This window comes from Salvelinus fontinalis, chromosome 8, assembly GCF_029448725.1.
Source record: "Salvelinus fontinalis isolate EN_2023a chromosome 8, ASM2944872v1, whole genome shotgun sequence".
Taxonomy (NCBI): Eukaryota; Metazoa; Chordata; class Actinopteri; order Salmoniformes; family Salmonidae; genus Salvelinus; species Salvelinus fontinalis.
This window is the reverse complement of record NC_074672.1, coordinates 43,666,898-43,693,762: the sequence shown is the minus strand read 5'-3', so window position 1 is coordinate 43,693,762 and position 26,865 is coordinate 43,666,898. Positions and strand designations below refer to the sequence as shown.

At 44.0% G+C, this 26,865-nt stretch overlaps 1 protein-coding gene across 1 annotated transcript; it reads right to left on the bottom strand.

Moving 5' to 3' along the window:
- Positions 1 to 4,512: 4,512 nt before the first annotated feature.
- Positions 4,513 to 26,813, bottom strand: LOC129861287 (SRSF protein kinase 1-like). The gene is made up of 15 exons (XM_055932573.1): positions 26,707 to 26,813; positions 25,945 to 25,999; positions 19,735 to 19,871; positions 19,023 to 19,131; positions 18,734 to 18,821; positions 18,379 to 18,573; positions 17,629 to 17,794; positions 17,470 to 17,495; positions 17,084 to 17,324; positions 16,289 to 16,777; positions 15,137 to 15,237; positions 14,777 to 14,884; positions 14,168 to 14,237; positions 9,177 to 9,269; positions 4,513 to 8,894 (listed from the first exon to the last, which is right to left on the bottom strand). The coding sequence occupies exons 1-15, from the start codon at positions 26,717 to 26,719 to the stop codon at positions 8,707 to 8,709; spliced, it is 2,079 nt and encodes a 692-aa protein (XP_055788548.1). The 5' UTR covers positions 26,720 to 26,813; the 3' UTR covers positions 4,513 to 8,706.
- Between the last annotated feature and the right edge of the window lie 52 nt (positions 26,814 to 26,865).

The window sequence follows — 26,865 nt, the reverse complement described above, 5'->3', positions numbered from 1 at the left end:
TTTTCTTATGAGAATAATTCATTGGCTCAACCCTCCTGGTGACCTGGATGGAATTATGTGATCTTTCCTTAACCAATAGGAAGTCCCTTCCCAAACCTTTTTTTTCCCAGGGCCCACCTTTTTCACATTTGAAAAATGTCACTATATTAAATAAACCACCAGCTTGATTTTGTTTAATTTAAAGGACCTAGGAAAATGTGATTGTTTTGAAGCTAATTTTCTGCAATTCTACGTAGTTTAATTATACTTTTGACTTCTTGTAGGTCGACAATTTAATTATAATAATAATAATAATAATAATAATAATGGGTTAGGAAAATTAATTATAGACCCAATTTTCCCTAATGTTATTCCGCTAACAAATATGTTTTATTATGATAATGTAGATGAACTCTCAATTTAATTATTCATGGTTTTATGTTTTGTCACAATATTGCTTTGAACGTTAGTTTTAGGACTGATGTCACTAAATTAAATACACCACAAACAATGACGAGACAGCCTACAGGGAGGAGGTGAGGGCTCTGGGAATGTGGTGCCAGGAAAATAATCTCTCATCTCGTCAACAAAACCAAGGAGATGATCGTGGACTTCAGAAAACAGCAGAGGGAGCACCCCCCTATCCACATTGATGGGACCGCAGTGGAGAAGGTGGAAAGCTTCAAGTTCCTCGGCGTACACATCACTGACAAACTGAAATGGTCCACTCACACAGACTGTGTGGTGAAGAAGGAGGCAGAAAAAAATTGTCTTGGCACCTAAAACCCTCACAAACTTTTATAGATGCACAATTGAGAGCATCGTGTCGGGCTGTATCACCGCCTGGTATGGCAATTTCACCACCCGCAACCACAGGGCTCTCCAGAGGGTGGTGCGGTCTGCAATGTTGCCATGAGCTAGCAAAGTAACCTTGACAACATCGTAATGTCGACAAAGTTGTTTTCTACTAATTATGTGTCTACTTTAGCAATGTCATCATATTTCCAGGCCATTATTGTGTAATGTTGATGAAAGAATCATTAACCCCCTGTTCAGAAAGACTAAGCATTAACCTTCAGTCGGACGTCAATATGCTGCGGCATCTGTAGAACCTTGATAACAATGGTAACGACGTGACGGAGGTGCAACCCATCAATGCATATTCTCTTTTACAGGAAGTGAACAAATCAATTGATAGCGACAGACATTGTATAAGAGTCAGACATTGTATAAGATTACTTCCCAAGCAAAGTCAAATTTCTTGGACTCCTTTACATTTTAGCTAACCCTAACCTAACCTTAACCTAATTCCCCTAACCTTCTACGTAAATTATCCTACCCTGCTGCGTAAACTTCTCCTAAACCTACTATGAAAAGTCAATTTTGACAAAGCTTAAAAGAGACAGGAACGGTGTTGTTGTTTTTTCAATGGTAAACAGCCTGAGTGAGACATCTTCATTTATCCACCATCTTTGTGAAGGCGTGCGCTGTCCTTGGTTCTGAAATGTTGAGCCGCTGTCCAGCTCCAGCAGAACAGTGATTTTCTCACTGACTTCAGCACAAGCCAAAGAAAAGCAGAAAGAACCCACTGGGCACAGAGGTCAATTCAACCCCTTTTCCACCTTGGTTCAAAGTAATTTAATTGAAATGACAGGAAAACAACGTTGATTCAACCAGTGTGTCCCCCAGTGGGAACCACCTCAGCTCTCAAAAGATGGCGGAGTTGAATTAGGAAGGATTTGTTTTGTGGACTTAAGTGTGACATTTTTTTCCATTCAGTTATAACTTCATATGACAAGTAAATCTGGATGCTTGGAATTGTCTGGCAGACGACCAAATTGAGACTGAAAACGAGATGGCAGTGAAGAGAAACTCAAACAGACAGTGACTCACAGTATGTGCTGAAAAACAATGTCTTCTTCTCATCCTCCCCCTTCTACTTCTCCTCCCCCTCGTCCCCTTTCCCTCCTTCTTCTTCATAAAGGAAGTTCTCTGGACTTCACATCCATCCCTTTAGAACAGCCCTCTTCTTCGTGGGTACCTCCATGCTGCTGTGTGCTGTATGGTCTGTTTCACTCTGTTCTGGTTATAACACCGGGAGTGTAAACAAGATCTGTGGGTGAATGCAGTTTGCATCAAGTGAGATTAGAAGAATCTAGCCTAACTAACCTGCACATTTTAATGTATAGCATCCTTGTGTTTGCTGAGCCAACATGTATAGCCAGGGGCGGACGTAGAGGCCGTTTCAAAATGCCCTTGCTGGCCTTCCTCTCTATCCAGCCGTTAGGCAACCTTAGCTCATGAACAGTCGTACAGGCCCCTGGCTGTCACCCTCAGTGACTGAAGTTGTCATCCCTGTTGTCCAGGAGAGATGAGATGACCAACCTACCCTGTCCAGTCTGTGAAATATCTCCTGTTTCAGAGGTGGCATGCGTCCAGTGCTATTGTCACTCGATGACAATAACACTGTGGACTCCAGGCCTCACTCGATGACAATAACACTGTGGACTCCAGCCCTCACTCGATGACAATAACACTGTGGACTCCAGCCCTCACTCAATGACAACAACACTGTGGACTCCAGCCCTCACTCAATGACAACAACACTGTGGACTCCAGGCCTCACTCAATGACAACAACACTGTGGATTCCAGCCCTCACTCGATGACAATAACACTGTGGACTCCAGCCCAAAGGGATTCTGTTTCAGTCCAGATTCTGACACGTACAGTGGCTTGCGAAAGTATTCACCCCCTTGGCATTTTTCCAATTTTGTTGCCTTACAACCTGGAATTAAAATAGATTTTTTGGGGGGGTTGTAATCATTTGATTAACACAACATGCCTACCACTTTGAAGATGCAAAATATTTTTTTTGTGAAACAAACAAAAAATAAGACAAAACTTGAGCGTGCATAACTATTCACCCCCCCAAAGTCAATACTTTGTAGAACCACCTTTCGCAGCAATTACAGCTGCAAGTCTCTTGGGGTATGTTTCTATAAGCTTGGCACATCTAGCTGCTGGGATTTTTGCCCATTCTTCAAGGCAAAACTGCTCCAGCTCCTTCAAGTTTGATGGGTTCCGCTGGTGTACAGCAATCTTTAAGTCATGTCACAGATTCTCAATTGGATTGAGGTCTGGGCTTTGACTAGGCAATTCCATTATGCTAGTGGGCAGTTTTATTACTCATTATGCTAGAGGACAGTTTTATTACTCATTATGCTAAAGGCCAGTTTTATTACTCATTATGCTAGAGGACAGTTTTATTACTCATTATGCTAAAGGACAGTATTATTACTCATTATGCTAGATGACAGTTTTATTACTCATTATGCAAGAGGACAGTTTTATTACTGATTATGCTAGAGGATCGTTTTATTTCTCATGCTAGAGGACAGTTGTATTACTCATTATGCTAAAGGACAGTGTTATTATTCATTATGCTAGAGGACAGTTTTATTACTCATTATGCTAAAGGACAGTTTAATTACTCATTATGCTAGAGGACAGTTTTATTACTCATGCTAGAGGGGAGTTTTATTACTCATTATGCTAGAGGACAGCTTTATTACTCATTATGCTAAAGCACAGTTTAATTACTCATTATGCTAAAGGACAGTTTAATTACTCATTATGCTAGAGGACAGTTTAATTACTCATTATGCTAAAGGACAGTTTTATTACTCATTATGCTAAAGGACAGTTTTATTACTCATTATGCTAAAGGACAGTTATATTACTCATTATGCTAGAGGACAGTTATATTACTCATTATGCTAGAGGACAGTTATATTACTCATTATGCTAGAGGACAGTTATATTACTCATTATGCTAGAGGACAGTTTTATTACTCATTATGCTAGAGGACAGTTTATTACTCATTATGCTAGAGGACTGTTTATTACTCATTATGCTAGAGGACAGTTTTACTACTCATTATGCTAGAGGACAGTTTTATTACTCATTATGCTAGAGGACAGCTTTATTACTCATTATGCTAGAGGACAGTTTAAATACTCATTATGCTAGAGAACAGTTTTATTACTCATTATGCTAGAGGACAGTTTTATTACTCATTATGCTAGAGGACAGTTTTATTACTCATTATGCTAGAGGACAGTTTTATTACTCATTATGCTAGAGGACAGTTTTATTACTCATTATGCTAGAGGACAGTTTTATTACTCATTATGCTAAAGGACAGTTATTTTACTCATTATTCTAAAGGACAGTTATATTACTCATTATGCTAGAGGACAGTTTTATTACTCATTATGCTAGAGGACAGTTGTTTGGGCCTTACTGTATCCAATGGTACCCTGTTTACACGTGGTTTTCGCCCCTTTTTCGAGCCTTGGTAATTGAATGCAGTGTTATTTCATCATGTTGTTATTTAGCAATGTTTTGTGTATACAATATAACTCTATGATCGTCAATACACATTTTATGTTTGTGGTCATAAGCACACACTTAAAAACATAGGTGCTGGGCTAATACCGATGACTAGTACAGAACAAGGCCCACACACTGTTAAAGCTCCCAATACACATCTTTATTGACAACGCTTCCATCCAAAACAGATCTTCGTCAGGTCAAACAAACGGAGTGCTTCACATCCCAAAATACACATTTCACCTCACATGACCATTGCGCACATGATGCATGGTGGGTGAAAAAAAAACAATGTGCATCTCTAATAATTTAATAACAATGAGATGGGTACATGTAGTAGTTCCAGAAAAGAATATATTTTTACCCAATGACCAAGTGGGTAACCCTGGGAAGGTAAGCCAAATCAGTGACATTCATGTAAGAAAAATGGTGTGATATACAGCTCTTGGTTCAGACCTCTAGGAGACAGTGCCATTTAACAGCTGATGGACATGCGTACAAAAGATCTAGCACACTTGCACACGCGTCATTAAAACATCACTACCCAGCTAAATCATTTTAGCTAAGACAGAGTAGGGTCTGTTCCAAATTGCACCTTTCTTCCCATGGAGTGCACTATACAGTGCATTTGGAAAGTATTCAGACCCCTTGACTTCTTCCACATTTGTGTTACGTTGATGCCTTATTCTAAAATGGATTAAATTGATTTTTCCCCCCTCATCTCTCTAAACACAATACCCCATAATGACATCACAATACCCCATAATGACAAAGCAAAAACAGGTTTTTAGAAATGTTTTCAAATGTCTTAAAATATAAACACTGATATCACATGTACATAAGTATTCAGACCCTTTACTCGGTACTTTGTTGAAGCACCTTTGACAGTGATTACAGCCGAGTCTTCTTGGGTGTGACGCTACAAGCTTGGGACACCTGTATTTGGGGAGTTTCTTCCATTCTTCTCTGCAGATGCTTGAGTGTTGCGTTACAGCCTTATTCTAAAATGTATTAAATAAATGTTTCTCCTCATCTACACACAATCCCACATAATACTAAAGCAAAAAAAGGTTTAGACATTTTTGCAAATGTATTAAAAATAAAAAACTGAAATACCTTATTTACATAAGTATTCAGACCCTTTGCTATTAGACGCAAAATAGAGCTCAGGTGCATCCTGTTTCCATTGATCATCCTTGAGATGTTTCTACAACTTGGAGTCCTTCTGTAGTAAAATCAATTGATAAAGCATGATTTGGAAAGGCACACACCTGTCTATAAGGTTCCACAGTAGACAGTGCACGTCAGAGCAAAAACCAAGCCATGAGGTCGAAGGAATTGTCAGTAGAGCTCCGAGACAGGATTGTGTCGAGGCACAGATCTGGGGAAGGGTACCAAAGAATGTCTGCAGCATTGAAGGTCCCCAAGAACACAGTGGCCTCCATCAATCTTAAAATGGAAGAAGTTTGGAACCACCAACACTTCCTAGAGCTGGCCGCCCTGGCAAACTGAGCAATCAGGGGAGAAGGGCCTTGGTCAGGGAGGTGACCAAGAACTCGATGGTCACTCTGACAAGAGTCCAGAGTTCCTCTGTAGAGATGGGAGAATCTTCCAGAAGGACAACCATCTCGGCAGCACTCCACCAATCAGACCTTTATGGTAGAATGACCAAAGAGAAGCCACTCCTCAGTAAAAAGGCACATGACAGCCGGCTTGGAGTTTGCCAAAAGGCACCTAAAGGACTCTGAACATGAGAAACAAGATTCTCTGGTCTGATGAAACCAAGATTGAACTATTTGGCCTGAATGGCAGGACAACAACCCTACACACACAGCCAAGACAACGCAAGAGTGGCTTCGGGACAACTCTCTGAATGTCCTTGAGACCTGGAAACAGCTGTGCTGCAAAACACTCCCCCATCCAACCTTACAGAGCTTGAGAGGATCTGCAGAGAAGAATGGGAGAAACTCCCCAAATACAGGTGTGCCAAGCTTGTAGCGTCACACCCAAGAAGACTCGAGGCTATAATCGCTGCCAAAGGTGCTTCAACAAAGTACTGAAAAGGATCTGAATACTTACGTAAATTTGATCGTTTATTTTAAATAAATGTGAAAACATTTCTTAAACCTATTTTCGCTTTGTTATTATGGGGTATTGTGTGTAGATTGACGAGGGAAAAATTCAAATTGAATCCATTCTAGAATAACGCTGTAACATAAAATGTGGAAAAAGTGAAGGGGTCTGAATACTTTCCGAATCCACTGTAAAGGGAAGCGGGTGCGATTTCAGACACATCCTAGGATTTGTTAAAAACTGTACATGGCTGTAATATACAGAACAAGGCAAACTCTTTGGTACAGGTATATATACACACACAATTTTATTTTTTCTCTCAAAATCTCTTATTTTGGATGGGGCTCTTAAGAACATAATATTACTTAATGAAACCCACAAAACATGAGAAAACCAGTCTCTAATCCGATGAGAATGAATCAATGACAAGGTAGTAGAATAACGGATTCTGTACAAACAAGGTGGTGTGAGTTTTACTGATCGGAACAGCTAGACAGTCCTCTAAGGTATTTCCTGTTTAGAAGTAGAAATAGTTCAGTCAGAAAAGAGCAGACTGCAACCTACATGTTCGTTCATGTTCGTTTGCCTTCTGTGCAACTTCCTAATACACCTTTACCCATAAGGCATTTTGTTTTGTAACACATTTGTACTCTTTGCCTTTATCAGAGGAAAAAACCAAGTGGTATCAAGTTAGATGACAGAGACAGGGTTACAAAAGTGGTGGAGGGCACTAGTGACTACAGTTCCTTGATCTTGTTCTGCTCCAGGGTCTTGTGCTGGGGTAGAACAAAGCAAGATGGTGGTGGGAATCACAAGTTATCTTACACTACATAACCAAAAGTATGTGGACACCTACTCAACGAACATCTCAATTCCAAAACCATTAAATATGGAGTTGACGTTGCTTCCAGAGGTAGTTTGGAACTCGGTAGTGAGTGTTGCAACCAAGGAGAGATGCTTTTTACGCGGTTTAGCACTCGGTGGTCCTGTTCTGTGAGTTTGTGTGGCCTACCACTTCGTGGCTGAGCCGTTGTTGCTCCAAGACATTTCTACAATAACTGCACTTACAGTTGACCGGGGCAGCTCTAGTAGGGCAGAAATCTGACGAACTGACTTGTTGGAAAAAAATGACATCCTATGACGGTGCCACGTTGAGTCACTGAGCTCTTCAGTAAGGCCATTCATTCGACTGCCAATGTTTGTCTATGGAGATTGCATGGCTGCGCGCTTTGATTTTATATACCTGTCAGCATCGGGTGTGGCTGAAATAGCCGAATCCACTAATTTTGAAAGGGTGTCCACATACTTTGTATATATAGTGTATATGGGTGAGAAGTGTACAGAGCACAGAATTCTGGAACACCAAAATGATTGGTTTATGGTCAATGTTGTCTACTGGCTTCTTAAACATCAGTACAAAAAAAAAAGGAGAAACAAATATAGGATGATGATAATAATAACAAAATGTAAGAATACAAACCAAAAATAAATAGCCATCTCAGATGATCCAATTGGAAAGTGATCTGTTGCAACAAGTCTCTTGTAAGAGGTTTAATTTGCATCCCAGTGGCCAGATGCCTCCACTAGAGGGTATACATCTAGGGTTGTAATTCAGGGACGTGAAACGCTACTTTCACATTTGGAGTCATTTCGCACAGTATTTCCTAACTCCACCAGAGTACACATTCTCAGATAAGCACACCTGATTCAACTATTCATCAGGTCCTCAATGAGCTGCATCAGGTAGGTTTGTCCAGGTCTACAACAAAAGGCTGCTGTCGGGGGTACTGGAGGACCGGAGTTGGGCTGTTGGGGGAACTGGAGGACCGGAGTTGGGAAACACTGGTCTAGCAGCAGACACACTGGATAAGAATGTCTGCTAAATGACTAAAATGTCAAAATTGAATATTGCAGATAGAAATGTAATGAAAAGAGCAGACACAATTCCCTACTCTGACAGATGATCATGTGTTCGACACCATACATTTTTATCTGAACGTTCAGTAATGTTACATACTCCTGAACATAGCCCCGGGTTTTTACATTGCAGTGGTTGGAAGGTTTCATCAGGGGCAAACCGGGCCGCATTCAGCAGGGCAAAACGTTATGGAACGAACGTAACGGAGAACAAACATGCCTCAATGACAAGTTAAAAAAAAGAGATAAGTCAGCTCCAGTCATTCAAATTAGCTGCAACATTCAAAAACGTTTGCCTACTGAAGAGGCCCTAGGTGTTTTGTATTGCAGTACTGGGGGCCGTCACTGGGGGGCGATCCAGGGATGGCGCAGGCAGTCTGCGGCCGTGGCCCTCTTCTCTGGTACCAGCTCCAGCATGGGGAGGAGGAAGTCAGCGAAACAATCAGCCTCCTCTTTGGACCACTCGTACTTATCCTGCAGCACCTCTAGTAACCCCCAGGGCTTCAGCTTGGTGATGTGCTTCAGGTCCCCTAGGAAAGAGAAGTTAAGAGACAGCCTCAGAGACACGTAGAAGGATTAGACAGAGACGGCAGTCAGCCAGCCAGTCAGCCAGCGTTTCACATCACCACAGCACACAAGACTCACCACCATCACACACCACTCAAGACCGTTACTAAAAGCTTTCCTTTAAAATTACAGCATACAAGAAAATCCAACCCCAAAAGATGATTGGCACTATGAAATACACGCATAGATTTACAACAAAGGAGAGATAGGTCATTTAAAAACCTTACATAACCGCTTTGCTTTACCTTTCTTGGTGAAGAAATCCTTGGAATATCTCCCAGCTGTTACGAGTTTGTGTGGGACTTGCCCCAGCAGCTCAATGATCAATGCAATGTGGTCTGCACAGACACAACGAGAGACAGGGGGAAGAGAAGAGGACGAGACAGTCATCAGACTTGGTGTGCCAGTCAGTCACAAGCCCACCCTGGGTGATGGTGAAGGGGTCAGTCTAACAGCACTTTGAGGAACCCGCCTTTTATTTAGGGGTGTACAATCCCTTTTATTTAGGGGTGTACAATCCCTTTTATTTTGGGGTGTACAATCCCTATAACTACCTGTCAAACAGTACAAAGACAGCTGCCTAAAACTAAGTAGAGAACACCTATACATGACAGAGACTGGATTTAAAGTGGTTGTGATTCTACGTAGTATACAAGTGTTGACATTTGGAATGTAGCAGTTGGGTCTCCTGGTGCTGTCAGAGGAACTTGCCTGCTCTACCTCCCCACATCCCCCAGTGCTGGCCACAGACAAACAGTACCTCTTCTGGTGAACCATTCCTGGGAGAATATCCCACTCAGTGCATAGTGGTGGGGAACTTTTCCCAACAACTCAATAAATCAGAGCTGTGAGTATATATATATATATATATATATATATATATATATATATATATATATATAAATAAAAGAGAGAAATGAGAAAGCAAGGAGGAAGCAGAGATGAAGAAAGAAGCAAGTGGCAGCATATTTTGTGGCTCCCGAGTGGCGCAGCGGTCTAAGGCACTGCATCTCAGCGCTAGAGGCGTCACTACAGTCCCTGGTTCGATTCCAGGCTGTATCACAACTGGCCGTGATTGAGTCCCATAGGGCGGCGCATAATTGGCCCAGCTTCGTCTGGGTTTGGCCGGTGTAGGCTGTCATTGTAAATTACAATTTGTTCTTCAATGACTTGCCTAGTTAAATAAAAAGGTTAAATAAAACAATATTAAAGACAATGAGAACATAGTATGACATGAAGCACACGTAGACGACAACCACAGTATCTTTACCAACTGAACACCTTCAGCCTTTGGAACAGAGCTGTCAGAAACCATAGAGATAATCCATTTAACACCATCGTCTCGGGAGATTTCTCTCTATGGCAGAAACTAGTTTCAGTAGACTGAAGTCACGAAGCAGAAGGAAGACAATGTCTGCTACACGCACGCAGATATTACAAGCCAGTAAGATAAATGGACATGGTATTTTAATGATCAGTTGAGTTAGGGGTTAGAAGATCCTCAGATCAAGTCACCTATGTCTTACTATACTTGACATACAAAATCCTATTTTCCCTAAACCCTTACTCCTAACCCTTACTCCTACTCCTAACCCTTACTCCTACTCCTTACTCCTACTCCTTACTCCTACTCCTACTCCTATTTTCCCTAAACCCTACTCCTATTTTCCCTAAACCCTACTCCTATTTTCCCTAAACCCTACTCCTATTTTCCCTAAACCCTTACTCCTAACCCTTACTCCTACTCCTAACCCTTACTCCTACTCCTAACCCTTACTCCTACTCCTAACCCTTACTCCTACTCCTAACCCTTACTCCTAACCCTTACTCCTACTCCTAACCCTTACTCCTACTCCTAACCCTTACTCCTACTCCTAACCCTTACTCCTACTCCTAACCCTTACTCCTACTCCTAACCCTTACTCCTACTCCTAACCCTTACTCCTACTCCTAACCCTTACTCCTAACCCTTACTCCTACTCCTACACCCTACTCCTACTCCTACTCCTACACCCTAACCCTTACTCCTACACCCTACTCCTTACTCCTACACCCTACTCCTTACTCCTACACCCTACTCCTTACTCCTACACCCTACTCCTTACTCCTACACCCTACTCCTTACTCCTACACCCTACTCCTACACCCTACTCCCTACTCCTACACCCTACTCCTACACCCTACTCCCTACTCCTACTCCTACTCCTACTCCCTACTCCTACTCCCACTCCCTACTCCTACTCCCACTCCCTACTCCTACTCCTACACCTACACCCTACTCCTACACCTACACCCTACTCCTACACCCTTACCCCTACCCTTACCCCTACCCTTACTCCTACTCTTACTCCTACACCCTACTCCCTACTCCTACACCCTACCCCTTACCCTTACCCTTACCCCTACCCTTACCCCTACCCTTACCCCTACCCTTACCCCTACCCTTACCCCTACCCTTACCCCTACCCTTACCCCTACCCTTACCCCTACCCTTACCCCTACCCTTACCCCTACCCTTACCCCTACCCTTACCCCTACCCTACTCCTACCCTACTCCTACCCTACTCCTACCCTACTCCTACCCTACTCTTACTCCTACTCTTACTCCTACTCTTACTCCTACTCTTACTCCTACTCTTACTCCTACTCTTACTCCTACTCTTACTCCTACTCTTACTCCTACTCTTACTCCTACTCTTACTCCTACCCCTAACCCCTTACCCCTAACCCCTTACCCCTAACCCCTTACTCCTAACCCCTTACTCCTAACCCCTTACTCCTAACCCCTTACTCCTAACCCCTTACTCCTAACCCCTTACTCCTAACCCCTTACTCCTAACCCCTTACTCCTAACCCCTTACTCCTAACCCCTTACTCCTAACCCCTTACTCCTAACCCCTTACTCCTAACCCCTTACTCCTAACCCCTTACTCCTAACCCCTTACTCCTAACCCCTTACTCCTAACCCTATAATAGCCTTTAAAAACAAGTGAGGACAGTCCCCACTTCTGAATTTGAGCTTCTTTATGATTCTTGTGAGGACTTCTGGTACTCACGAGTAAAACGTGTCCACACGCACAACGTCGGGCCAATCTATAACTAGGTGTTCAGATTCGAGGTGTGAGTAGTCAACACCTGGCTGTAGCAGATGGAGAGCTGTAGCTTATGACAGTTAGCCCCGGGCTAGCTTCCACCTACCTCAGCAAATACCTAAACGTTCCACTGAATCAAATCAAGCTGTGCCAAATTGAAAAATGTTTCAAGTTACTCAACGTACACAAGTATGAGCAAAAATCCTCGCACAGAATCAGAGGAGGAGAAGAGATGAAGAGCAAATGAGGGAGGAGGAGGAGTCAGATGAGTAGAGGGCGTGGGAAACTGGAGAGGATGTGCAGTGTTGACAGAAATACAGCTCCAATAGTTTGAGGGGGAAAATAAAGACAGGAATGAAGGTAGGTACTCAACATCACATGATCATAAATTTACTCATAACAATCATGTACAATAAACAACAAGCAGGTGATTACGTAGCAGGAAGACTGTAAAAAGAGGGGACGATAGGTTAATGACACCTAGCAGGTTATTACGTAGCAGGAAGACTGTAAAAAGAGGGGACGATAGGTTAATGACACCTAGCAGGTTATTACGTAGCAGGAAGACTGTAAAAAGAGGGGTGGATAGGTTAATGACACCTAGCAGGTTATTACGTAGCAGGAAGACTGTAAAAAGAGGGGACGATAGGTTAATGACACCTAGCAGGTTATTACGTAGCAGGAAGACTGTAAAAAGAGGGGACGATAGGTTAATGACACCTAGCAGGTTATTACGTAGCAGGAAGACTGTAAAAAGAGGGGTGGATAGGTTAATGACACCTAGCAGGTTATTACGTAGCAGGAAGACTGTAAAAAGAGGGGACGATAGGTTAATGACACCTAGCAGGTTATTACGTAGCAGGAAGACTGTAAAAAGAGGGGACGATAGGTTAATGACACCTAGCAGGTTTCTTTTGGACAAAAAAAAAAACACTTTCAATGTTAAATCTGATCATACTCTCCAGTCCAAGTCAAGGCTCCAAGTCAAGGCTTTAAAATAATCCAGGAAACTGGCCCTTTAGGATTGACTATAGCTGACATATAGCCAGCTCCAATACCACACAACGTGCTATAGTCAACAACTTCATCTCTCAATTTAAACACATGGTATGACTATGATAGACCAGCTACTACAGTAATGAACAGGCCCAGGCTAGCTGACACATGCTACAACGTATCCAGATGGCTATTAAACCAATTACAAAATCACTGTAGTCTTTACTGTCAACTAGACTAGTAATCAACATTGTACCATCAAATGCATTGCACAGTATTGTACACCATTGAATGTACACACCACCTACTGCATAAAGTATAACTGTTGGATTTTAATCATTAATGCATGTATTAATATTTAGGACCAAGTAAACCCCAAAGTGACAAGAAAAGATTGAATGAAAACCTATTAATATTTCGGGAAGGTATTTCACAGTATGAAAACGGTTAATGTCAAGAATCTAAAATATCTCTTCTATGTAGGCCAGGGCTCTCCAACCCTGTTCCTGGAGAGCTACCCTCCTGTAGGTTTACACCAGGGCTCTCCAACCCTGTTCCTGGAGAGCTACCCTCCTGTAGGTTTACACCAGGGCTCTCCAACCCTGTTCCTGGAGAGCTACCCTCCTGTAGGTTTACACCAGGGCTCTCCAACCCTGTTCCTGGAGAGCTACCCTCCTGTAGGTTTACACCAGGGCTCTCCAACCCTGTTCCTGGAGAGCTACCCTCCTATAGGTTTACACCAGGGCTCTCCAACCCTGTTCCTGGAGAGGTACCCTCCTGTAGGTTTACACCAGGGCTCTCCAACCCCGTTCCTGGAGATCTACCCTCCTGTAGGTTTACACCAGGGCTCTCCAACCCCGTTCCTGGAGATCTACCCTCCTGTAGGTTTACACCAGGGCTCTCCAACCCTGTTCCTGGAGAGCTACCCTCCTGTAGGTTTACAACAGGACTCTAGAACCCTGTTCCTGGAGAGCCGACCCGCCTGTGGGTTTTAACTCCAACCCCAGTTGTAAATAACCGGATTCAGCCGATACCTGATTCTAATAATTATCTGGCCTATGTAAGATTAGCACAGAGGCAACCTTCTAAAATTAAACTACTAAACATATATTCAAATCAAGCAGATTAATATTCGGCTGCATAACTACCTTCGTCCCTGGAGTAATCTTCCCCGGAATGGGGCTCAAACAAGTAGTCCCCAGTGGCCAGCTCAAACGCCTGCAGAGAAGGAAACAAACAACAAAACACAGACAACCTAATGGCAGGAAGCAGACAGTGTACGAGTCAATTATCCTCCATTATAAACTGGGTGGTTTGAGCCCTGAATACTGATTGGCTGACAGCCGTGGTATATCAGACCGTACAGCACAGGTATGACAAAATATTTATTTTTACTGCTCTAATTACTTTGGTAACCAGTTTATAATAGAAATAAGGCAACTCAGGGGTTTGTGGTATATGGCCAATATACCACAGCTAAGGGCTGTGTCCAGTCACTCCGCTATGCGTCGTGCGTAAGAACAGCCTTCAGCTGTGGTATATTGGCCATATACCACACCCCCTTGTGCCTTATTGCTTAATTATCCCAAGTGGGGAAATTCACGTGGCTAGTAAAAGGGAATTCTAGTCCGTCGTAGCTTCGTGATCCACCCAAGACTACATCCAATTACAGCAAGGAAACGACTAAATTAATCTCTTCTACTTTTCCGTTTATTTACTGGTTTTAAAATGTTGTAAAGTGTGTTGTCCAGTCTTACCATGCAGGCTGTACTCCATATGTCAGCTGGTGTGTTGTAGCCAGACCCTATAAGCACCTCTAGAGAACGGTACTGTCTCGTCTGGATGTCTTCCGTAAAGTGCTTGTGCTGCGGAGGAGACAGAAAGGGGCAAAGGGGAAACCAGGTCAATGAGACCGCTATTGCAGAACTGGGTTCAAACAGTGGTTTTCTGTTTGAATTACTGTCCACGTTTGATTGGAGCGTGCTGGGGCGGAGTTCTTTTGGGGGGGGGGGGGGGGGGGGGGGGTTATTCCATTGGCAAACTCAAGCAAGCAGGCGACATTAATGCCCGGGGAAGACTTAAGCAGGAAATCCCTTAGGTCATCTGCAGATACTCACCAGCCAGCAGGCGTTTCCCAGGTCCGCTATCTTGACCTTCAGTCTGTCTGCGTTGAGTGGGTCCAGGGGGTTCACCAGGAGGTTCCCCGCTGCTAGTTTGGCTGCATCGAGAAAGGGAGAAGAGAAACTCAGCAAGCAGCCATTACAACACTGATCTGACCGTTAAATAAAGGAGGAATACAACAACGTACTCTACTACAGTCGACGTCCACGCCAAAATCAAATTAGCATAATAATCCAAAATCCGCCTGTTTAAAAATACAGATATGATTTTTGATCTCTTTGTTCTCACCGTCCCTCCCGCCTACTCACCGTCCCTCCCGCCTACTCACCGTCCCTCCCGCCTACTCACCGTCCCTCCCGCCTACTCACCGTCCCTCCCGCCTACTCACCGTCCCTCCCGCCTACTCACCGTCCCTCCCGCCTACTCACCGTCCCTCCCGCCTACTCACCGTCCCTCCCGCCTACTCACCGTCCCTCCCGCCTACTCACCGTCCCTCCCGCCTACTCACCGTCCCTCCCGCCTACTCACCGTCCCTCCCGCCTACTCACCGTCCCTCCCGCCTACTCACCGTCCCTCCCGCCTACTCACCGTCCCTCCCGCCTACTCACCGTCCCTCCCGCCTACTCACCGTCCCTCCCGCCTACTCACCGTCCCTCCCGCCTACTCACCGTCCCTCCCGCCTACTCACCGTCCCTCCCGCCTACTCACCGTCCCTCCCGCCTACTCACCGTCCCTCCCGCCTACTCACCGTCCCTCCCGCCTACTCACCGTCCCTCCCGCCTACTCACCGTCCCTCCCGCCTACTCACCGTCCCTCCCGCCTACTCACCGTCCCGACTGCCTACTCACCGTCCCTCCCGCCTACTCACCGTCCCTCCCGCCTACTCACCGTCCCTCCCGCCTACTCACCGTCCCTCCCGCCTACTCACCGTCCCTCCCGCCTACTCACCGTCCCTCCCGCCTACTCACCGTCCCTCCCGCCTACTCACCGTCCCTCCCGCCTACTCACCGTCCCTCCCGCCTACTCACCGTCCCTCCCGCCTACTCACCGTCCCTCCCGCCTACTCACCGTCCCTCCCGCCTACTCACCGTCCCGACTGCCTACTCACCGTCCCGACTGTCTACTCACCGTCCCGACTGCCTACTCACCATCCTTCAGACTCTCCTGTTCTCCAAACTGGGCGTTCTCCAGCACCTCCTCCTCCCCACAACTCCTGTTCTGCTCCTTCCAACTCCTGCCCTGCGCCTCCTCTGTCACTTCTACTTGACTCCTTTCCTGATTCTTCTGCTCCTCTGGCGATAGCTCCTCCTGGCCATCAAAGCTTTTCGTCTCAGACTCGGATGCTTTAGTCTTTATTTCAGCCACCTTCCAGGTCAGAGCTCCACTCTCCTCCTCACTCTCTGGGGTATCCGGGGACACCAGGCCGTTATACACGGGTTGAGGAGACTCCTGAAGAAGAGGACAATCCTCTGTTTGGTCTACGTTACCGTTGTGTTGGTCTTGCTCTCTCCACTGTGCCTTCCTCTCCTCCGTTTTATCGTCCTCTTCCTCAGGATGAAGGCCGTTACAGTTCACTTCTGCGTCTGTTATTATCCCTTCTGGTCCTAACCGCGTCACCTCTGCACCCGCAATGCATCCTGGGTAAATGAGAAAATAACATTAGATCTAGTGGAGGCTGGACTAGTAGTTCCCTTCTAATTAGTCTAATTCTGTGTTCTTAATCCTAATCTGGGAGACCCAACTGTGTGTGCAGGCTTTTGTCCCAGCTCGGCTGGTTCAACTAATCAAGGGCTTGATAATTAGTAGATTAGTTGAATCAGGTGCATCACTGCTGAGCAAAAAGCTGTACAACCCAGTGTGGATCTCCAGGCCCATGATCGAAAAATACTAACGTCCCCTTGAGTAACAATAAAGTAGTACTGAACAGAATTACAGAAAGTCACCTGCTGTGTCTTGGCTGGCTACTTCCTGTAAGGAGACCTGTCTGAGAGGAGCACAATATGGCCGCTGCTGCTTGGGAGATACGGGAGACTCCGGATCCTCTTCATCATCATCCTCCTCCTCCTCCCTCTCCGGAGCCTTCTCCATCTCTTCCAGATCCAGAATGCACTTCTCCAACAGCTCCGCCTGACGCTTCTGCTTCTTCTTTAATTTCTTCTTCTTGTTCTTGGACATTTTGGTCGTCTGGAGAGGAAGAGGAAGAAGAAGCAGGACAGACGTCAACAGGGTTTACTGAATACAATAGCTACTGGTTGTGGCTGCGGTAGCACAGTAACACTGAATGTCTGAAATTGTTAGCCAAGGCAATGAGTGAAAAGGGGAGACTTACTGCTTTTGGAGCTGGAGCTGTGCTGACTGAAAATAGAACAGAGACAAATCAACATACTGCTGTACAGCAAAGTACCATATTTTGGGGAACTTTTGCACGAGTGCTGCTGTCTGTGTGTCGATGTCTGTGCGGTGCGTATGTGGGGTGCTTAACCCCTACCTGCGGACCCTGAGGGTGGGGGAGCCCCTGCTTTCTGCCACTCCGTAGCCTCCGCGGCCAACCTCCTCACGTATGGCTCATTCACCGTCAACAGGATGTTCTCTGGCTTGATGTCAGTGTGGATGATCTCACACTTGGTGTGAAGGTAGTCCAACCCCTGGAGAACCTGCACAATGGGCACCAATTACTTTATTTAACCTTTATTTAACTAGGCAAATCAGTTAAAGAACAAATTCCTATTTACAATGACGGCCGGCCCCGGCCAAACCCTCCCCTAACCCGGACAACGCTGGGCCAATTGAGCCCTATGGTACTCCTGATCACGGCCGGTTGTGATACAACCCGAGATCGAAAGAGTGGGGCTGTATTGACGCCTCTAGCGCCTCAGACCGCTGCACCACTCAGTAATACTAGTCCCATATTGCCATCCCTCTTGGTCATTGGTCAAGGAAGTCTGGAAATCAATTTCCCTCCAGCCAGAGGCCCTGTGATAGTTTAAGTAGATAAGACATTAAAAAAAATAGGACTGAATCGTTTTTAAATGAATCTTTACTAGGTCAATGAGGTAAAGGATAAGTAGCAGGGTTGGTGCCAATTCAATTTCAATTCATTGCTTTTCAATGGAGGAAATAAGGAATCCCAGTTAACTTGCTGAATTGATATGGAATTGACCCTATTCCTGATCAGCAACAGGGTCTAGGATTAGGTTTGGATAGCCCCGGTATGGAGGACTATGCCCTGTGGTATTACCTGTCGTATGATGGTCTTGACGCAGGGCAGAGGAAGACCCTGGTAGTTGGACTTGATGATCCACTTCAGTAGGTGGTGCCCCAGCACCTCAAACACCATGCACACATGAGTCCCGTTGACGCCGGAGATCTTGAACTCATCCAGTAGCTGAACCACCATCTCCCTCTTGGGATCGTCAGGGTCCGTGTTTCTCACCTACGAAACAACAAAAACAGGAAATAAAAAAAACGTATCAGAACAAATGTCTGAAAGGAAAGGTGAACAAAGGCACGGGGAAGAAAAGGAAGTATTTTACAGATTGAAATATCAGGCTGATGTCATGCTGGTGAGTATGATTGACTAAGTTAGCACTCACAGAACTGAGCAGTTTGATCTCATCTACAGCCGTCTCTGTGTAATGCTCTGCACTCTTCACCACTTTCATAGCCACAAACCTCTTCACCCTACAAAACAAACAGTCAGTCAATCAAGCTGACACAGAAGACAATGTATGTTTGATTCTATGCAATATAGGATTATTTCAGCAAAATGTTTTATGTTGATTTAACAAATACTGCTTCTGGAATTGTGAAGATCTGTTGATCAGAATCTAGTGTGATGCCGTCTCAGGCCTTCACAGACAATGATATGAGAAGTGATCTTACTGGATGTCCCAGGCCAGCCACACAGTGGAGAAGTGTCCCCAGCCCAGCTTCCTGATCACATGGTACCTCCCATTGAACAGGTCTCCTATCTTTACATGGTGGTAGCCACCTAGACACGCAGCAGAGGGAGATTAGTGACAGTAGGAAAGCCAACATCATTAAAACGAGTCATTGGCTCAGCCTTGAAGTCCAAAATAACCTAATGTAGACTATTGTAGACTCCCAAGGTAATGTATTACAACGAGAGGACTAATAATGAAATAACATTCTACTTTTAAAAAGTCATACAATGAGTTGGTTGACTTTGCCAACTTTAAACTCTTGGCTCTGCCTGAAACCAGTGGCAAGTTTCACATATTAGGAAGGAACGTAATTTTCTGGTCAGTTCTATCCACACAGCCAGAACTCAGAAAGAAAGCAGACACTGCAGGAACTCCCTAGAGACTAGCAGGGCACTTCATCATAGTCACCCCCTCACCACCCTTGCAGCAGTCATCCCCTCACCACCCTTGCAGCAGTCATCCCCTCACCACCCTTGCAGCAGTCATCCCCTCACCACCCTTGCAGCAGTCATCCCCTCACCACCCTTGCAGCAGTCATCCCCTCACCACCCTTGCAGCAGTCATCCCCTCACCACCCTTGCAGCAGTCATCCCCTCACCACCCTTGCAGCAGTCATCCCCTCACCACCCTTGCAGCAGTCATCCCCTCACCCTTGCAGTAGTCATTGGGGTCCTCCTGCTCCTCATCATCAGATCCTAGGATCTCCTCAGGCTCATCTGGCTCCTGGGGAGAAGCCTCTGGCTGGGGCTGCTGCTGTGGTGCTGCCCCCCTGGGGTGGGCTGGTTGTCTGGATGGAGGACACGCAGAACAATGGTTAGAGACCTTCTATGCACGTAGAACAGGCGTTTGACAATATTTACCGAAACTCTTTAGTGTTCAACTTCCCCCCCCTTTCCTTAAAAATCATTAGTATAACTATTTTCAGTCACAGAAAATAGTACAAGACAAAACATTCTGGTATTTCTGGCAGAAGTACTAATGTATATTACTACTGGCACTAAGATGATATCTTGTTGTATAACAGCACAGTATTAGGTCTACATTCAATAACCATCATTCCAGGGAAAACATTACATTTTTCCAGAGATGAGTGATACTTGCATGGCAATTACACTAACATTTAATACAGGACTGTTATACCCTTTCCATTCACGACGTCTCACAGTAGAGTGACAGCCCACTAACTGAGGGATAATCAGTGGGTGTGTGTGTGGGGGGGGGGGGGGGGGGGGGGCTATGCGTTCTATGGAAAATAATGAAAAATAATGAACAATATTCCACTGAGTTGCATTATCTTCCAGAGAACGCATAGAGCCCCGAGGTGATTATCCCCTTTTATACCATGGCTATAATTGAACACATTTGCCGGTAGAAATGTGTTCCAACATCCACAGAAGTAGCTAGAACGTTTACTAGATAGCTACCCTAGTGGCCTTGGTAACCAAACCAACATATTTGCTAGTTTAGTTAACCATCAGTACTAGTTTAGTTAACCATCAGTCCTAGTTTAGTTAACCATCAGTCCTATAGCTTGCCATTATGAAAATTGAATTCAACAATGCCAATATTGTTTTCAATTCGGCTTTTGCTTTCAAAAGCAGCTCAAATATGCAAGAATGAACTATAGACATTGAATTCTACCGTGAAATATACTGTGTTATTTAAGCAATAAGGCACGAGGGGGTGTGGTATATGGCCAATATACTATGGCTAAGGGCTGTTCTTACGCACAACGCATCACCGAGTGCCTGGATACAGCCCTTAGCCGTGGTATATTAGCTACCACAAACCCATGAGTTGCCTTATTGCTATTATAAACTGGTTACCAACGTAATTAGAGCAGTAAAAATGAATGTTTTGTCATACCTGTGATATACGGTCTGATATACCACGGCTGTCAGCCAATCAGCATTCAGGGCTCTAACCACCCAGATTATACAGGGAAATAATGCACGCTCTAGAATGCCCTTCAAGCCAATCAGATGTGAGGAGGATGCTGATATATCCTCCAAACACCAGCTTTGAGGGCATTATGACTTTTATACAATGGGTTACATATTCAAATATATTTTTTTAAATGATTTACATATTTTCATTAAAAACATTTTGATAAATATACTATTCATTCTTCCACAAGATATAGTTTTGACACAAATCCAGGGTTGCTACCCAAGCCGGCTGGTCGTTCGTTCTATCGGTTTGGTTGCCAGAGACGTGACCCAGTCGTTTGTTCTAGATGTTCTATTGCCATACTGGCTGGCAACGTTCTTAGCCCTTGCTTGCTAGCTAGCCAACTATGGCTAACTTACAGTCACATCAAAAAGTGCAGCCAGAATAACAGCAAAGTAGTGCATTTGCATAAGCTGTTTTCTAGTGACATTTATTTGGATACATCCATAATAATGAGCTAATGAGGTGTGATTTCGCCTGGCATAGAAAATGTGTTCTCTCGTCAGGCCACTGTTGTTTAGAGGAGCTAGTCAACAACACAAAAACCACTTCAGACTGAAGCTGGAAAAAACTGCAAACTAGCTACACTTTATTTAATTTGACCTGTTTTCCATTGATAGTTCTTTGAATATATCCATAAAAATGATGCTGATTCATGACTGGCTGACAAAATCTGCCTACCTGTATGTCTCATCCCAACATGTTCATTACTATGGGACAGCCGGAGATCGAATTTGATCATTGAAACAATGTTACAAATGTTGGAGAGTCAGACAGCAGGGTTTATACAAATCTCTGCTGTTGAAAACTAAAATGTTAGTTTAGATGCTTTTACATCTTGAGAACAAGTTTATAAAATGCCTGCAGTAGATTGAACAGAGTAAATAGGCATTTCAACACCTTAAATTTAGCCGGTTGTAATTTGTGGACTAGACACCAGTTGGAATGCGGTTTTAACCAATCAGCATTCAAGATTATACCCACCCATTGCATAATCCTCTACAAAACAATGTTGTTCACACATGTACATAGGATGACTACAGTGTGCGAATCCATTGTTTTGAAGGACAACATTACATAAGCAAAATGACTCAAGTTAATGTTTAAAATGTGATTTATTAATGTGAAACAGAGGACAAAACACTTCTAGGTTGGCAATAGATGTCTGATGAGAGGCGCTCTTACACTAAAATAAATGATTTAGCATTGTTTAGGTCAGCACAAGGAGGAACTGACAAACGAAAAATTACTTCAAGGGCAGGGCATTTTCCCTCCTCCATAACGTTGTGCTTCAGCTGGCCCGTGCTGAGGACTTCATCGTTCTCCTGCTCCTCTAAATAGCAGCACAGCAGCTAGGCATTACATAATATCTGGCCTACAGAAAGGACGTCTGCTGGCATGGTGTGGGTTGGCTTGGCTGTTGTTGGGTAAACCACAACGATCTCAACATTAACTAAAATACTCTACATCACATATGTCAGAGTCAAGGCCCGCGGGCCACATCCGGCCCGCGAGAAGGTTTTTTACGGCCCCTGGGATGATCTTGATTTATTATTAGAACCGGCCCGCAGACCGCAGCAAGCCGGCAGCCCGCAGATCTTTTACACGCACCAATACTACATTTCCCACAATGCAACGGTGACGCACCGAGCAGTAGGCTGCTTCATTTCAATATTTATTGGCACAGCAGTCGTCAGCATCACAGTAAAATTAACTTTCAGATACCCATCAAAAATGGCAAAACGGAAGGTGGACACTGAGAACCGGGGGTTTCAAACAAGGTGGGAGTCGGAGTATACGTTCACGGAGGTAGCTGGAAAACCTGTGTGTCTTCTGTGTGGAGAAAGTGTGGCGGTACTGAAAGAGTATAATCTGAGACGACATTATGAAACGAAACACGCGGACAAAAACAAGAATATGGACATGGAACAAAGGCTACAAAAGGCAGAGGAATTAAAACGAGGCCTCAAATCTCGACAGGCTCTGTTCAAAAAAGCCAAATCACAAGGCCAGGCTGCTGTCAAGGCCAGTTTTATTTTGGCAGAAGAGATCGCTAAATCAGCCCGGCCATTTACGGAGGGGGATTTCATCAAAAACTGCATGATTAAAGTTTGTGACGAAGTTTGCCCAGAAAAAAGGCAACTCTTTTTAAATGTGAGTCTGAGCAGAAACACCATTGCCGAGAGAGTAGACCAGTTGTCCATCAATCTAAAAGAGCAGCTTGTGAAAAAGGGAAAAGATTTCATTGCATATTCCTTGGCTGTGGATGAGAGCACCGACATTTCTGACATTGCCCAGTTGTCAATTTTCATCCGCGGAGTGGACTCCAGCCTAAGCGTGACAGAGGAGTTTTTGGCTTTACGTCCTATGCATGGCACAACTACGGGGCATGATTTGTATGAAGAGGTGTCAAGATGTGTAAATGAGATGGAGCTGCCTTGGGAAAAACTTGTGGGTTTGACAACCGACGGAGCACCTGCGATGTGTGGACACAGGAGCGGACTGGTGGCGAAGATACGGGAAAAGATGCAAGAGGAAAACGCGACAGGTGAGCTGACAGCTTATCATTGTATCATACACCAGGAAGCGTTGTGCGGTAAAGCCTTGAAAATGGAGCATGTAATGAGCATCATCACGCGCACAGTTAACTTTATCAGAGCCAAAGGTTTGAATCACCGCCAGTTCAAGGCATTTCTGACGGAGTTAGAAACGGAGCATGGTGATTTGCCTTATCACACAGAGGTGCGATGGCTAAGCCAGGGAAAGGTGCTTCAAAGATGTTTCGAGCTTCGTGAGGAGATTTGTCTGTTCTTGGACAGCAAAGGGAAAGACACAACACAACTCCGAGACTAAATGTTTCTGTGTGAAATGGCTTTTCTGTGTGACATAACGAGTCATCTGAATGCAATGAACTTGCAGCTGCAGGGTCGGGATCATGTCATCTCTGATATGTACAGTACAGTGAAGGCATTTAAAACCAAACTGACTCTGTGGGAGACGCAGATGCGGAAAGAAAATTTGAGCCACTTTCCCAGCTGCCAGACCATGAAAGAGAAGCTCTCTACCAGTGCGTTCCCGAGCGCACAGTTGGCTGATAAAATAGGTATGCTTGCCGCTGACTTTCGACGCCGATTTGCTGACTTTGAAGCACAAAAAAGCAGGTTGGAACTGCTCGGTAACCCATTTGCTGTTGACGTGGAAAGCTCACCACCAAACCTCCAAATGGAGTTGATTGACCTCCAATGCAATGATGCACTGAGGGCAAAATATGCGGCAGTGGGTGCTGCGGAGTTCGCCCGTTTCCTCCCCGACACAATGCCCCAGCTGCGCATCCAGGCTGCTCAAACGTTGTCTATGTTTGGCAGCACATACCTGTGTGAACAACTGTTTTCTTTGATGAACCTGAACAAAACATCACACAGAAGTCGACTTACTGCTGAACACCTCCACTCAATTCTGAGGATTTCCTCAGCTCAGAGCCTTACCCCGAACATTGATGAACTTGTGGAAAAGATGGGACACCACCAAGTATCACCCTCAACCTCAAACAAGTGAACATTACTGTGCAATCACATATTTAGAGTTTTTACTCAGTGCAAGTTTAAAAGTTGAAGTTTAATATTTGTTTTCACTGCATGTTACTTCTCCTTAAACAAAGTGTTGTTTTTGATTAATAGATTTTTGCACTTTATTTTATTGTATTTCAATCCAATTATATTTTAAAAATATTTCAGTTGAGTGGATGATAGAAAATTGCTATTATTGTTTTTTTCTTTGAAGTAAATTTAGCCCACTTTTGCTAAAATAGAAAATATAGGCTACTGATGGTGCCTTGAATACCGGTTTCTTTCATTTAATATTCATGTTATGGGGATTTTTATATAAAGGAAATTTGTCTTTTGTGTCTGTTGAAAATTAAAGATTACTGACAGAGCCATAAGAAAATATTGCTTTATTTATCTGATCATATTGGAATATATTTGTTAGGTTTTCAGTAGGTTCAATTAGGTTCACTAGACTATATGCGTCATTTAAAAAAATTTCAATGAACATTCGAACAGTCCGGCCCTCGGCTTGTAGCTAAATTTTTTATTTGGCCCTCCGTCCATTTGACTTTGACACCCCTGCTCTACATCATTCAGAATATTGAAAATGGGTGTCATAGGATTTTTTTTTTAAAAAGGTATATTTTTTGTTCAGGGCAAGCCCAAGAGTCACCTACATTTGTACTAAACTATGTGCTGGTGCAACTCAAAAACGGGCCCTCGAGGCCAGTTACACTTCTGCCAGCTTTCAATCTTGCCTACTAATTCGGGACTGATTTAGTGTAGGCCTAGGACACCAATTAACTGAGTGAAATTAACAATCCGATGGAAACAAAAGACAGAAGTGCTTTGGGCGCCCCAGGTGTAGCCCTCTATGCATTCAGATGTCCATATCTACCTTAGACTTGTCATGGTCACACTATACACTGGTGTGATGGCAGTTTGTGTCACTATGTAAATATTGATGTTATTAGTTCATTACATTTCCAGATATGCTGCATTCCTTTTGACTACAGAGAATAAACCAAACAGAGGACGTTATAGTTCACACACACTCAAAGCCAACCAATTAACTGCTGCTATGGAAACGAAGGACAGATGCCATCTAAAGTATTTCCCTGAAACTTCACAATTTAGGACAATTTATCCAAACGAAAAATACACGACATCACGGGTACTGCGACATCAGTACATCTGCCGCAAGTGCAGTCTAGTAATGTGACTGTCGTCGACATACTGGACCACAACGCGCAGTCAGTCTTTTTTAGGACCCTTTGGATACTTGATTCAATGCTTATGGTCAAACTAAATGCCCTGTGTCAAATGTAGCGAGACATGCTAACAGTACACTACATAAATACTCACTTCTTGCTCGACTTCTTTGCTTTCGCCCTCTTCTTCCTTGCTTGAAGTGCTAGAACTGTAAATGTAATGATAAAAACACATTAATTCAATATCTAGCTAACTATCCCATTTCTGGTTAACCAGTATTTTAGAGGCTATGTTTCTTCACTGGGTTGAACGTTATGTGCTAGCTAGCTAAGTTAGTTAGCCAAAGACATTTGAAAGCTGGCTGAGGTATCAAATAAATGATTAGCTAGCTAGCTAACGTTAGCCACAGTTGTTAACTAGCTAACTATTACCGCAGAAAACAGGTAGTAATCAAAATCTGGTCCTATTACATAAGTGAGATAGTGATTGAAAATATTCAGTAACGTCCTCTTTTAAAACAGGAACAGCCACTGCGATGTTTGGCCAGCTAACGTTAGTTAGCAAGCTTTCGTGCAACCACGACTCACTGAAGATCTGTCGTATAAATATTGCATTATTCCCTCCACGTTCACTTAATTACATTTTCATGAAAAGCACATGAAATGGAAGCAGTTAGCAATAATTGTAGGGGCCAGGTTGATGGTGCTAACTGCTTAGTAAAAGGTAGCTAGCTGAACCAACGCGTGCCTAGCGTTCAGCTTAGCAGTAGATGCAGTTCCACAAAACACTTCGTACATAAGATTACGTCGTTATAATGAACTGTAACTTTAAAAACGACATCAATTGACATTTGTTAATAATATGTTAACGCACAACTGCTTAAACGTTTGTATTTTGTATCTTTATGAAGATTACCTTTTCTCTCCATGTTGATCCGGTAGTTCAGAGACCTTCGTTCTGCCAGCAGCACAAACGACGACGTCACTCTCGTATGGCAATGAGGAAACCTTCAGATTAAACGCCCGCGTTTCAACATTGCAATGTCAATAACTGACTTTAAAAAAATAAAAAACA